General features: G+C 43.2%; 1 protein-coding gene across 2 annotated transcripts in view; it reads right to left on the bottom strand.

Annotated features, from left to right (window-relative positions):
- LOC404703 (prepro-beta-defensin 3) overlaps positions 1,984 to 15,163 on the bottom strand; it is a 105,385-nt gene continuing 92,205 nt past the window's right edge. The window contains exons 2-3 of one of the 2 annotated variants that reach the window (XM_021074698.1): positions 3,307 to 3,473; positions 1,984 to 2,378 (exon numbers count right to left, since the gene is read on the bottom strand). In XM_021074698.1, the coding sequence (XP_020930357.1) occupies positions 2,233 to 2,378; positions 3,307 to 3,364 (204 nt within the window). In that variant the 5' untranslated portion in view covers positions 3,365 to 3,473 and the 3' untranslated portion in view covers positions 1,984 to 2,232. 2 annotated transcript variants of the gene reach the window in all.

The raw sequence follows: 15,163 nt of genomic DNA, 5'->3' as shown, positions 1-15,163 counted from the left end.
TCAGGTCTTCTATATCTGATATTTTGTCTGCTCTTTCTTTTCATGACAAGCAGAAAAGTGCTACAATATACAATTGTAATAGTTAATTTGTCTGTTTCTTCTTGCTTTCTTAAGTTTTTCTTTAAGAATTTAAAAATTCTGTTGCTAGGTTCATACTGTTCATTATGAATTAAACACTTTTCTCATTAGGAAAAATACCCTCTCTTTATCTCTGGTCATATTTGTTGTCCTAAAAGCTATTTGACTTATATTCAATTAATCAATATAGCCTACTCTGTTTTCTTTAACGTTTCTGTAGCATATCTATTTCTATCCTTTCATTTTTAACCTATCTTTGCCTTTAGATTTGATAGCTCAAGTGGGTTTTTTACACAGAGCATGTGTCTGGGTCTTACTTTACTGAAATGACCATCTCTCCTCTTAACATAGAGTGCCTAGAATCTTAACATCACACTTGATTCCATCAGTGGAAAGTCAAATTTCCACCTGGCATCATTTACCTTCTGCCTGAATAATTTTTCTTTGGAGGCGGGGGAACACCATTGGAACATGGAAGTTCCCAGGCTAGGAGTCAAATCAGAGCTGCAGCTGCTGGCCTACACCACAGCCACAGCAATGCCCAATCTGAGCTATGTCTGCAACCTATACCACAGCCCTGTAGCTTGCAGCAATGCCAGATTCTTAACTTACTGAGTGAGGTCAGGGATCAAACCTGCATCCTCATGGGTACTAGTCAGGTTCTTAACCTACTGAGCCACAACAGGAACTCCTGAATAATTTTTTTCTAATATAGCACAAGTTTGCTGTTGAGGAATTTTCTTATCATTTTGTTGTTTTTCTTTTTAAAGTTTTTACCTTATTTTTTACAAAATAGACTTTATTTTTTAGAGCAGTTTGGGAATTGAATGAACAGTACATAGATTTCCCATATCCTCCCAGGAGTTCCACCCCCATCCCAGTGTCCCCTTCTGGTTTTCTGTCCTGAAAATGTCTTGTGCTGTCTGAACTTTGACCCCAGTCTCTTCGACTCAGAAGGATGTGCCTGGAATTGGTCTCCAGTAGAGGCATCATAAGTCTCATCTTACTTGTTTTCATCTCTCCTCAATCATGGTCCTGCACTGCCCATGCCTGACATCTGAAATGGCTATTTCACACCTTTTATCTGGTTCCTTAGTTGGATACTGTAGGAGGGCAGTTCCTAGAGCAATTAAAAATTTTTTTTTCTGATGAGTCGTGGGGTCCAGGCTCTTGCCTTTGGGTGTCTGATCCCCTCTTTCTGAGAGCCCTGTGCCTTGATTGGAGGTTGGAGAGTTAGGGATGATGGGTCTGCCACTCCACTTGCTACTATTGGTCCACATCAACCTCGAGAGACCACTAAATAAACTGTAACAACTGCAGTCCTCCATATCATTGGCATGGACTTCAATAAACACAGCTTTTGTGTCCAGGCACTTAAGCCAGAAGTGATTAAGACAAGTGCCTTGTCCTTCAAAATACCACCACTAAATATGGAGACTGGAAATATGCCAATGTGTACAATGCAAAAATCAACCAACATTCATGGATGGCGCACTCAAATCTGGCCCCGTGATGAATCAAAGGAAAGATTTTATTTGTTTGGGGAACCAGCTATGTTTCCAAGAAGGAGGTCGAATTTGAGATGGCCCCTGAGAGATGGTGGGTTGGAGCTTGGAGGCAAAGCTGGAGGAGGCAAAAGGTCAGCCAGAGCAGAGGCAAGGGTGAGAGGGAAGCCAGGAAGAGCTGATGCTTGTTCCATTTCCCTTTCTTCAGAAGGACTTGGGAGGACCCCTGGGGGATGCATCAAAGTTCCAGAGATGGAATTGATGGGGAGATGCTGCAGTCAATAGAGGAACTGGAAAGCTCAAGATAATGGGTGATAAGAAAGCAAAGGAAGTATTTCAGGAAGAAATACCAGTGTCACTGATGCAAATTTCACAAAGGAGGAATAAAACCTGACAACTGTTGGAACATCGGTTTAGAACCTCTTGTGGATTCCTCTAGAGATTGTGCTTTATTTGAATTACAGGCAAGTCATTAACACTTTCTAAGTTGTCTGTTTGGTAACAAATAGCACCATAAACAGAATTTTGAAAAATAATAATAATAACCAAGCTTTTAATTTTTCAAAAAAAATTAATCTGATTTGGCTTCTGTAGACTTCAAGGAGACATTTTCACAAGTTGAAGCATTCTCATCGTGTTTCTGGATTTTTCATTTCCTCTTTCGGCAGCATTTTCGGCCACTCACAGAACAGCTACCTATCTGTTCCTCTTTTGGAAGGCAGCCAAGCACAGCACAGCGGCCGCGTCTTATTTTGCAATAATACCTTTGTAATGTATTTATGATTCTTCCATTACCTGAAATGAAGAAACAGAACACACAGGGAGATTTTAGGAAGGCTGAAGTCCAAAGTCTTTCAGAATTTCTCAAATAGGGAATTCCCGTCATGGCGCAGCAGAAACATAACTGACTAGGAACCATGAGGTTGTGGATTCAATCCCTGCCTCACTCAGTGGGTTAAGGATCTGGCGTTGCTGTGAGCTGTCATGTAGGTCACAGACGCAGCTCAGATCTGGCATTGCTATGGCTCTGACATAGGCTGGCAGCTGTAGCTTCAACTAGATCCCTAGCCTGGAAACCTCCATGTGCCACAAATGCGGACCTAAAAAGCAAAAATAAAATAAAATAAAATAAATCTCAAATAACTAATCTGTTGCCTTTTTTCCATTCTTTTATTTCTTTTTTTCCCTTCTTCTATACCATCAGGAGTAAAGTAGAAGGTAGGACCAAGGACACATTAACGAAGTGTCTGAGGGCTCAGCTCAGACGTAAACGACCATGATGCTGAGGAACTTGTGTGACCATTGGCAGCTCCCTCCCAAGATGACCCCTGGGATGCTCTCAAGCCACCCCAAAGATGCTCCCTCCAGCCGGTAAAAGGTAACCAAATGAGAGTTTCTGCTTCTGTTCTCAGCTTATATCATTTTTCCCATCAGCGTTAAAAGTTTGACATCACTTTCTTCATGTCTCCTTAACAGGTCTAACAGTCTTCCCACAAAGAGGTGGTGTTTTTTACCTAGTTAGTCTCTTAAGAGTGAATCAGAAGAGACTGGGAAACCTGCTTTAAAGGTCTTGATGATCCTTGTCAGAAAAAAGGAAATTGGTGATGTCTGGTTTCCGGACAACATAGGTAGCTCTTTGGTCTAAAACTCCCTGAAGAGTGGAGAGGGCTGACTCTGAGCTTATATTCTCAGTTCTTCAAGCCTAACTTCTAGCCCATCTTACCTGGAAGAGGCATCAGGAACAAGAAGAGCAAGGCAAAGAGAAGGTAGTGGATCCTCATGGCTGGTGGCTTCGCAGAACACTGAGACTGGATAGGAAGGCGTGCTTGGTCACTTTATAAAGATTCCAGGTCCACAGCCACAGGAAGATGTACTCAACAGCTTCCATTCCTGTAATATCACAGTGATGACCATATGCCATATTCCCGGTGCCTCATGCCAACAGCTCTTACGAAACAGACCACGCCCACTCACCCAGGGGCTTAATTACAAACCTCAAGGGGAAGCAGAGCTTGATGTGAGCACTGGGCATCCCAAGGCCTCTAGGCTCTGGGTGTTTCTGTGGATCTGCTCAGGTCTGGCTGTAGGCACAGGTGGGAAACATCCACCTGCTGGTAGAAAAAAAGTCCTAGGGTGGGTAGCTGGGAGCTTTTGCCTTCTTCCTAAATCCTGGGGAAGTCTGAGGGCCACCGGAACCACATCAGTCACGTCCAAGGCTGGTGTGTTCAGAAGCTAGATGTAAACCAGAGCTGGCCAACCCGAGAGCCTGCGTGGAAATGCCTAAAGTTGCAGTGAAATGGGGTCAGCTTTTAAGTAGTGTGGGAAGGTAGGAAAATTGGACTATGTTTCAGGGACTCTGCCCTTAATTCTCTTGGCCTGGACAGGGTGCTGCATTGGAGTGAAAAACAGCTTGTACTTAATCATCTGAAAACTACCAAATTCATGAGTCAGGAAGGTATCTCATTTTCCTCCATCAGAGAAAGACAATGTTGGCATGATATATTTGATGGACTGTATTATCCACACTGTTGGTGACACTCCTGATACAAATGAAGGCCCTGGGAAGGTACATTTAAGGTCTCTGGTTACTCTGGGCTCATGAGCATTCAAGGAAGTGCAGGGGGTAGGGATGGCCACTGGGTATAGATTCAGTGCTTCTTAAAAAACAATTAAGCTTACATGTTAAGGAATCCAATCAGTGCTTTATACTTGATAGATTATGTTCTTGGGAGCTGGAAGCATCGTGGTGTTAGTTGGCTGTTGCACCATGTGAATGCAATTGCAAAAGGCCCAACAGGATTTTGGGGTATGTTAGATCTAAGACTGTGTTCAGGATCCTGGTGCACTGATCAGATTCTGTGAGCAAACTCCCCACACCTACTCTAGATGGAGAGAAGTACCATGTGCTTGGGGGAGGGGAGGGGAGGGAAAGGGTGAGATGCAAAGAGGGGCAGTTCAGCTTCTTCTCTTGGGGAATGCCCATGTTGGGTATACAGTCAAATAAACTGCAAAGAGTGGATTTCAATAAGTGCCATAATAGGGGTGCAAGCACAGGGCTGTGGAAATGTAGAAGAAAGGTAATTCACACTGGAAGGCAAGCTTAAATAGCAGATTTAAGAAGAATTTGGGGTTGTAGACTCTTCATCATTTAAAAAAAATCTCACTTTCCTTATCAGTTCAGGGTTTGAGAGAAAAAGCAGACATTTTTACTTTATCTATTTATTGAAGCATATATGTTTCAGGTCTACAATATATTGGTTCACACTTTTTACAGGTTATACTCCAGTTATAGTCAATATAAAATATAGTCTGTATTTGTATTCCCAGTATCGTACAATGCATCCTTTTATCTTACTTTACACCTAATAGTTTGTACCTCTTAGGTAAGTTTGTACTTACTCCCCCACCCTAATATTGCCCCTCCCCCCTTCCCTGTCCCCACAGGTAACCACTAGTTTTGTTCTCTATATCTGTGAGTCTGCTTCTTTTTTGATATGTTCACTAGTTAGCTGTATTTTTTTTTATTCCACATATCAGTGATAACATATAATATTTGTCTTTGACCTTTTTCACTTAGCTTAATGGCCTCAAAGTCCATCCATGTTGCTGCAAAGGCAAAATTTGTTCTTCTCTATGGTTGAGTAGTAGCCCATTGTGTCATGTACCACATCTTACTTTTCCATTCATCTGCTGATGGACGCTTGCTTCTATATCTTGACAATTGTAAATAAAGCTGCTATGAACATTGGGGTGCCTGTATCTTTTCAAATTACTGGTTTTGTTTTTAAATATATACCCAGGAGTGGAATTTCTGGGTCATAAGGTAGTTCTGTGTTTAGTATTTTAAGGAACTTCCATAGAGCTTTCTACAGTCCTGCACCAATTTGCCTTCCCCAAAGCAATCATGTTTAAATGGGGAAGGAGATGAATGTGGGTGAGGAGGCCAGGGCTGACTGTAGAGTCTCTCTCAGTGGCACAGGGGATAAAGGAGAGGGTGGGCGAGGTGTCCTAGAGAGTTAGACTTGGCTCCCAGCCCAGGCGCAGGCTGGAGTCATCAGAGCTCTGGTGGCTGGGGATTACTGACTTTTCCACTTGGAGAACAGACCTCCTCAGTGAACCCTGGCCTAACCTGTTCCTTCAAAGACCAGGAGGCAGCTCCACCACTGGGAAGCTCTTGGGAGTGAAAGCGACTTTGTCTTGTCAGCTAATTTGGACACTGGGGACTGGGGAGTGGGCTATGGAAGTGGTATCTTCCCACCCACAAAAGGACTTTTGAGAAGCATTTCTGCATTTTAAGATGTTTATAAAAGTTATACTTGCTGGGATTTCTCTGGTGGCACAGATTTGACCCCTAGTCTGGGAACTTCTGCATGCTGCAGGTATAGCCAAAAAAAAAAAAAAAAAAAAAAACTTATACTTGTAAAAATTCAAACAATAGAAGAGTGAGCCTCTTCTTCACTTCTTCTCTACCCTGGGGAATCATCTGTAATTCTGGTTTGCCTGCTTTTTGACTTATTATGCTTTTTTTGTTATGTCACAAATATTTTTGGCCTCCCAGGTAAGAGCAGTGACACGTTTACTATCGAGTAATGAACATGTGCCTTGGAGTCTGACAGCACTGACAAGAGCTGGGGCCACTCCCCAGGCTGAGGGCCTTGAGTCACAGGCTTCCGTAAGGCAGGCCCTGCCAACAATTGTGCCAGACAGGCTGGGTTCTCTCCCAAAACTGAGTCAGCAATTTTTTTTTTTTTTTTTAGGTTGGGAGAGGAGAGATGAGTTACTCAACTATTCTTGCTCATGTTGATCTTTGTTCTAATCTCCTCTAATCCTTTCTTTAAAAATTCCATTTTTAAAATATGGAGCAAAGACTTGGTTGAACAAAGTTTTCAGTATGGGGCAGCACTATGTGGAAGGCAGAAAAGCAGGCTGGAGTGAGATGTTACCATTTAACTCTCGCTCTATCATTTATCATTTGGGTTTACTTGAATCAATCCCTTAAGCTCTTTGAGCATCTGTACCTCAGCAATAAAGCACAGAGAGTAGTAAATGTTCAGTTCCGAGTGAAAGCCCTATGAGTCAATGATGCGAAATTGATTCATAAACTGCAAATTACCACGTGATCCATGGGTCACCCATGTGACCCTGGGAAAGATAACCAATGAGGGCTGGTTAGCAATATCAAGATAGCTTAGCGATTATGGCCTGGGCTCCCTGCCAGGAAACCCAGGATTTCCACTCTTCTTTATCTTCACATAGTCTAAGGGTGGCTTAGCTGTTCTCCTTTGCAGCCATTTACATCTTGTCAGGACCACTATTATTTAAGCTAAATAGGCAAAGATAGACCTTATCTCAGTGCTACAGATCAGAGTGACTTTCTGAGAGGTTGAGTGACTTTCCCTGGGCTGCCAAGCTAGTAAATGGCAGTGCCCTGTAGGGAACCATATGCATTTCCCAGGCAGCCCTGCCCTCCAGGCACCATGTAGATTTGACAAAAGGTAGAAGATGAGAGAGCAGGGATTGGTAGAAGCCAAGATATTTATCTTCCTGTACTTCAGAAGGCATATTCTCTGTGCCTCCAATTTCAACCAGGAAGCTACTTCATCCATGGGCCTGGCTTCCACCAGGCAGGTCCACCATGGCCTGACTTATGTTGGGTGGTCCATACCCTAGGCTTTAGGAACGTTACCTTCTGCCTCCCTATGCCCCTGTAGCTCTAGGAATAGTGGTGTCTTTTTGCTGTTGCAAATTCTGAGATGACTTACCATACATTTGCTTTCTCATCTCTTTTATCACCGCTATAACCAATTGTCTATATTAACACCCCCCCCCATTTGAGAAGCTTAAATTTACTTCAGTTTCCTTTGTTGGATTTCGACTGACTTCCAAGTCCATGCTCTGTCATCACAATATTAATGTTTCGTTAATTCTTCCCCTTGTGGTGACAATATATTGTTACCAGCTAGAGTAATACATTGCCACACACAGCCCTCGAGTCTACTCTATCAACATCTTACAATTTAGCATAACACAGGAACTTTGAGATGATGGTCTCGAGTTGCCAGCTGCTACCAACTTGTTTTGGCCCTTGTTACACATTCTCACAATTATGTGAGGTATCTATGTGAGGCAGTTTCTAGAATCCAAATTTATTACTGTTATTTAAGCTTAATTATTTTTCTCTGAGTGATTGTAAGCAAGAACATGGAAGAAATAGGAGTTCCCATTGTGGCTCAGTGTAAATGAACCTAATTAGTATCCATGAGGATGAAGGTTTGATCCCTGGCCTCACTCAGTGGGTTAAGGATCTGGTGTTGCCGTGAGCTGTGGTGTAGGTCACAGATGTGGCCTGGATCCTGCATTGCTGTGGCTGTGGCGTAGGCCAGCAGCTGTGGCTCCAATTTGACCTCTAGCCTGGGAACTTCCATATGCCACAGGTGCAGACTTATAAAGAAAAAAAAAAAAAAGGAGTTGGTGCGGGAGAAAAAAAACCTTGCCTTCAGTATGTAGCCATAGACTATTTTTCTCTGGAAGGGTAGAAAACTGTACCCTTCCTTTAGTCTGAAACCATCTATAGAGGTATTTTGTTTTGTCAGTGTATTAGGCCTCGATGGTGGTTTAAAAACCACCTTAGCACTTAGCCTTATTTCCCCTGCTTAATGCATTTATATATTTATATATAAATTATTATTTATATATTTGCATATCTCCTGAAGGCATCTGAGCTTCTACTCCTGCCTTAAAAGGTATTGTCTTCTAACCCAAGTCAGAGAGCTACATCTCAACATGAGGAAGTGGACCGGGAAGGGCACAGCCTTCATTTCGCACAAGGTGACTGAGCTGTCGTCTTCACCAAACCCCCTGGGTGTGGGCTAATGCTTTCTATAATGTTAGGAGAAAGGATTCTTGCCATTTTTGCATCTTCCAGACATAGAGAAACATTGTGGACCCACTTGCTTCTTGAAAATATTCTTAAATGTGAACATTTTATTGGATATTTTGCTCCATCCTGTGTACAAATGAATAGAAGAAATGTCAATAGAAAGGTGAAGGGTGGCAACATGAGGAAGAGACAAGAGTGGACATAAGCATGGCTGGCTCACTGTGAGTCACAGGACTCCTAATCTGGTTGATCTAGGTGGCACAGAGTCAGAGACACAACTGTTCTCCATGGCAGCTAGAGTACAAAGGTGGCCAAACCCAGAGCACATCCGGGAACAGTGAATAGTCTGGCCAAAGCCCAGCAGACAAGCATGGGGACAAGCTTGCGTTAATTTTGTAGGCAAATTGGGGTCATAACAAGAATTCATGAAAAATTAGACCTAAGATTTAAATTATCTAAAATGCTGACACCACCAACACTCTTTTTTTAGGGCCGCACTCATGGCATGTGGAGGTTACCAGGCTAGAAGTCTAATAGGAGCCATAGCTGCCGGCCTGCACCACAGCCACAGCAATGCCACATCCAAGCCTTGTCTGCGACCTACACCACAGCTCACGGCAACGCCAGATCCTTAACCCACTGAGTGAGACAAGGAATTGAACTGGCAACCTCATGGTTCCTAGTCGGATTCATTTCCGCTGAGCTACGACGGGAACTCCTACCAACACTCTTTCAATAAGGCTGAGGAGGAAGGCTGAGAAAGCTGTGCTTACAACATGGGCAATGAATCTGGTGATAACACTTTCAAAAACGGTTTCAGGAGTTCTCGTCATGGCTCAGTGGTTAATGAATCCGACTAGTATCCATGAGGATGCAGGTTCCATCCCCTGGGTTAAGAATCTGGCGTTGCTGTGAGCTGTGGTGTAGGTCACAGATGCAAATCAGATTCTGAGTTGCTGTGGCTGTGGTTGTGGCAGGCAGCTGCAGCTCCAGTTGGATCTCTAGCCTGAGAAGCTCCATATGCTGCGAATGCAGCCCTAAAAAAATTTTTTTTAAATAAATAAATGAATAAAATAATAAAATAAAATAAAATAAAAAGGAAAAACAAAGCAAAAAATGGTTTTAAAGATCATTTTTTTTTTTTTGTCTTTTGTTGTTGTTGCTGTTGTTGCTATTTCTTGGGCCACTCCCTCGGCATATGGAGGTTCCCAGGCTAGGGGTTGAATCGGAGCTGTAGCCACCGGCCTACGCCAGAGCCACAGCAACGCGGGATCCGAGCTGCGTCTGCAACCTACACCACAGCTCACGGCAACGCTGGATCGTTAACCCACTGAGCAAGGGCAGGGACCGAACCCGCAACCTCATGGTTCTTAGTCGGATTCGTTAACCACTGCACCACAACGGGAACTCCTAAAGATCATTTTTATAATCTGCCTCCAAGTGATGTCTATCAGTGACTCCAGGAGCTTGGCCAGTGGGAGGCAAGCCATGATGCCAGGCACACTGCCCAACACTTCTACACCTCAGCAGCAACGTGGCCCTGAGAACAACTAGACATAGCTGCCAGCCTGAACCACAGCCACAGCAACGCCAGATCCAAACCACGTCTGCAACCTATGCTGCAGCTCACAGTATTGCCAGATCCTTAACCCACTGAGCGAGGCCAGGGATCAAACCCACATCCTCTTGGATCTCGTTGGCTTCATAATGAGCTGCGCCACAATGGCAACTCTGACATTGTCATTTCTACTCTTCATTTCTTTCTATGAAAAATCAATTAATTTGACGAGATGGTGCCCAAGATCCTCTTTGGCTAAATTGCAAATTCTTTGCACCCACCATGTCCTACCTGCCTACAGTCACTCCCCACTCCTCGGAAAGTGGACAACTCCAATCCAGCCAGACTCACTGATTCCCCACCACTGCCACTGAGGACAGACTTCATGGAGCTCACAGATACAGAGATACTTCTAAGCTTTGGGAAAGGAAGAATAAACTGGCAAAGTGATTCCCTGCCCCTATTTTGCAACAACTCTGCAGAGAGCCTCTTAGGTGATGCTTTGGTCACAAGTCCAGATCCTCTCAAACTACCCTCTTTGACTTTGCTTCAAGTGAGGACCATACTTCCTTGATGTTGCCTAAGAATATTACACAAAGAACAAGAAAAAAATGAGAGCCATTGCACAGGGAACAGAACCTCTCAGGAGAGAAGAGTCAGAAGATTTTGCTTCCTCCAGTGGTGAACCCTTGGGCAGTGCCTACTCTGTGTTTGCTGGAAGGGAATTGCACAAAAGACCTTGGCTTCATTGAATGAACATTCATATTATACTTACACTGGGGTTTAAAGGGTGGATTCTTCCACTTGTGGACACACCCAGTTTGACTTTTGCCAGGAGAAAAAATAATGTCTCCTTCATTAATACAGCTTTAAAAAAATTTTGACTATTCCCTATTTTTCTCTTTGTAGCTTAGACACCTTAATGATCTTTCTTTTTCTTTCTTTTTTTTCTTTCTTTCTTTCTCTTTCTTTCTTTCTTTCTTTCTTTCTTTTTCTTTCTTCCTTCCTTCCTTCCTTTCTTTCTTCCTTTCTTCCTTTCCTCCTTTCATCCTTTTTTTCCTTCCTTCCTTCCTTCCTTCTTTCTTTCTGCTACACCCCAAGGCATGCAGAAGTACCTGGGCCAGGGACTGAACCCAAGCCACAGCAGTGACCCGAGTTGCTGCAGTGACAATACCAGATCCTTAACCCACTACAACACAAGGGAATTCTGATGATATCTTTTTTTAATAAGAAGATACCCTAATGGTTTAGAATGTGCTTTTTTTTTTTTCTTTTTCAGCCACGTCCATGGCATATGGAAATTCCCAGGTTGGTCAGGGATTAAATCGGAGCCACGGTTGTGATCTATGCCATAACTATGGCAACGCCAGATCCTTAACCCGCTGTGCTACAGTGGGACTCCTAGAATGCACAAATTTAAACAAAGATATGAGACATATAAGGCACCAAAAATTAATTCTTTCTCTTACCAAGTATTTTTAACTTTCGTGAATAGACGGCACAGGAACCAACTCTCCCCAGTGAATCTCCACATTCCAGACTCTCCTTCAAATTTGTATGTTTTTACCTATTCTTGCTTCTTCCCTTCTCTTCTTTTTTTCTCTTTATGGCCACACCTATGGCATAGGGAAGGTCCCAGGCTAAGGGTCGAATCAGAGCTGTAGCTGCAAGCCTATATCACAGCCACAGCAATGCAAGATCTGAGCCACATCTGTGACCTGAGCTGCAGCTTGCAGCAACACCAGATCCTTAACCCACTGAGGGAGGCCAGGGATCAAACATACATCCTCATAGATACCAATTGGGTTCTTAACCCAGTGAGCCACAATGGGAACTTCCCCTTCTTGTTTTAGAGGAAGCTTTTCTCTTTTCCTAGGCTCTTCTCTCTATACCTAGAATCAGTCTCTTTTTACCACATACCATTCCTTATCCTCTTTCTCTATCATACCACTTTCTTACCTTCTCTTTCTCCACTAGTTCTTTGGTTCTGGCCCACAACTGCACTTAATAATCTACTTAAAAAACAATCTCTCCTTAACTCCTTTCTTCCCCTCAAACCATTACATCACTCTCTTTACTCATTCATTATCAAATTTCTCAAGAGTGGTCTATACTACCATATATTCCTTCAACCCAGTGCTCCTAAATTTGCTTCCCAATATCTGTCTTAAGAAATATATAAAAGGAGTTCCCGTCATGGTTCAGTGGTTAACGAATCTGACTAGGAACCATGAGGTTGCAGGTTTGATCCCTCGCCTTGCTCAGTGGGTTAAGGATCCGGCATTGCCATGAGCTGTGGTGTGGGTCGCAGACGTGGCTTGGATCCCACATTTCTGTGTCTCTGGCATGGGCTGGCAGCTACAGCTCCAATTAGACCCTAGCCTAGGAACCTCCATATGCCACAGGAGCGGCCCTAGAAAAGGCAAAAAGACAAAAAGAAAAAAGAAATACATAAAGGGCACTCTCTTGTAGCTCAAAAATGACTTTTACCTCTCCAATCCAATGGCTGCTTTGTCCACAATCATCTGATTTGGTCTCTTTGTGACATCAGACTAGTGGGCTAATTTCAATCTTGAAATGTGTCTCTCTGCTTCAATTCCATGTCCAGAAGACTCTGTGCTCAGCTGCTCTATATTAGGGCTTTGGGATCTGATGCTTTATTTTTTAATTTTTTATCTTCTTGGGGTCACACTCACAGCATATGGAAGTTCCCAGGCTAGGGGTCCAATTGGAGTTGCAGCTGCCAGCCCATACCACAGCCACAACAACTCGGCATCCGAGCTGTGTCTACAACCTACACCACAGCTCACAGCAATGCCAAATCCTTAACCCACTGAGAGGCTAGGAATCAAACCACATCCTCATGGACTAGTCGGTTTCATTACCTCTGTGCCACAATGAGAACTCTGGGGACCCGATCTTTAAAAGATACAAAAATAAACAATATTTAGTCTCTGGGCTCTGTGCCCTTCACTGTTTCTCTGTATAATGGTGGAAAGACATAATATAAAAAGCATATGCTTTCCAATTTCCTCCTCTGATTTGATTGTTGTCTTTGATTCACAATGGAATTTTTCTTCCTTCTGTTCCCTAAGCTATTTGTTGAGCACATACTCCATGCCAGACACTGCACAGGGCAATGTATCTGCATTTATTTCATTTGAATCATGAAATAACTCAATAAGGCTTATATAATTATCTGCATTTCACAGATGAAGAAGCCAAGACCTAGAGAGGTAGATAAGGTACCCTATGGTCTTTATCTATTCAATTCTTACCCCTGACCCTCTCATGGCCCCACATAATCCTTGGGATATGGGTTATCTATGCCTCTATCAGATGAATTTCATCTTTATTATAGGTCTGGGCCCCTTTCCCAAATTTCCTGACTGATCTTTACATCCATTTGGAGAGAATTACCATCTAGCATCTTACCCTCACCTCAGCATGTAATCTTCCATCACCTTCACCTTCCAATTGCTTGGAAACAGAAGGTAGAAATTAAATTCTTTCTGATTCTTGCCTTTTCCTAATGACTCAAATGCAGTCACTCACTGTATCCAGTCAATTCATGCCACATAATTGTGTCGCACAATCTGCAGAGCCCAGCCCAAATACCAACTCCTCCTGCTCCTGATGACTCTGGTTGAAAGTGACTGCTCCCTACTCTGCATTTATGCAGGGTCTGTTTTGTGCTACACTTGGAGTTATTGCCAAACTCCATGGTAAATGCCATATACTATCAACATTTGTGGACAATTCTTATCACCTTTAATAGATGGTGTCTTCTTTTTTTTTTTCTTTCTTTCTTTTCTTTCTTTTTTTTTTTTTTTTTTTTTTTGCTATTTCTTGGGCCGCTCCTGCGGCATATGGAGTTTCCCAGGCTAGGGGTCCAATCGGAGCTGTAGCCACCCACCTACGCCAGAGCCACAGCAACTCGGGATCCGAGCCGCGTCTGCAACCTACACCACAGCTCACGGCAACGCCGGATCCTTAACCCATGGATCGAGGCCAGGGATCGAACCCGCAACCTCATGGTTCCTAGTCGGATTCGTTAACCACTGCGCCACGACGGGAACTCCTAGATGGTGTCTTCTTATTTGTGTCCTTGTGTCAATGAGAAAAGAGATACTCATGTCCCACATTACTTTCATCCTTTGAATAACAGATGGTATATACAAGTAAGAAACATGGGAGAAATATCATATGGGAGAAATAATATCAGAACATCAGCAGGCAATGCAAAGTCAACAAAGGATTTTTACAAAGGACAACAATTTGAACAAATTTATGTTTTAGCAAAAATTTTACAGCAAATATATGTAGGATGGGTTAGAGGATTATGAAGCTAAAGGCCAAGAGACTAAGAGCTGAACTAAGGGCTGTTTAGTCCCAACAACAATGGGATAGAGAGACAGACTTGAGAGCTGGAGCCACCTAAACAGTAGAATCTAAAAGCGATAATCTTGAGCATGAGAGTGAGAGGAAGCAGGCTAAAAAGACTGCCAATGTTCTGATCAGGGGACAGGTCAATGGCGGTATCATTAATGGGGAGAGACCAAGGTGGTGTCATCCAGCAGGCAGGAAGGGAGACATGCTCTGAAGAGAGCCAGGCTGGAGATATGGCACCTTTCAACAGGCTCAAACTCATCCAGGAATTTGAAGCCTTAGCAGTGATGTGATGCTGTATGCCTTTCCCCAGAGTCTAAAATCACACCCAACAAGGTGGGGCTGCTCGCCTACCACCTGAGGGAAAAATCAAGGATAGTACATCAAAAATTTGTGTAAGGCTAACCTAAAGATGGCCTCCTACTCATCTGACAGAGATGTTTTCATTCCAAGTAAAACAAAGTGCACATGATGCCTTACTTTCTGTTTACACTCTAATATTTGACTACATTTTATGCACAGCCCACTGAAAATTCACCAGGCAGCAACTCTTAACACTAGCCTACCTGGTCTGCTGTCTGCTTCCTTGAGGAGGAATCTTAGGGTATAGGTGGCTCTTAGAAAGCAATCATTAGAGTATAGCTGGCTCTTAGAAAGCAATCATGAATTAAACTCATCAGAGGGCTAAGGGCTTGGGTGGAAGAAGTGATGTATTCAAAGGTGGGACCCCAGGGAAAATTTTTGAAAGCATCA

Source organism: Sus scrofa, chromosome 15 (assembly GCF_000003025.6).
Source record: "Sus scrofa isolate TJ Tabasco breed Duroc chromosome 15, Sscrofa11.1, whole genome shotgun sequence".
NCBI lineage: Eukaryota > Metazoa > Chordata > Mammalia > Artiodactyla > Suidae > Sus > Sus scrofa.
The sequence above is the reverse complement of the archived record's forward strand: the minus strand, read 5'-3'. Positions and strand labels throughout refer to the sequence as shown.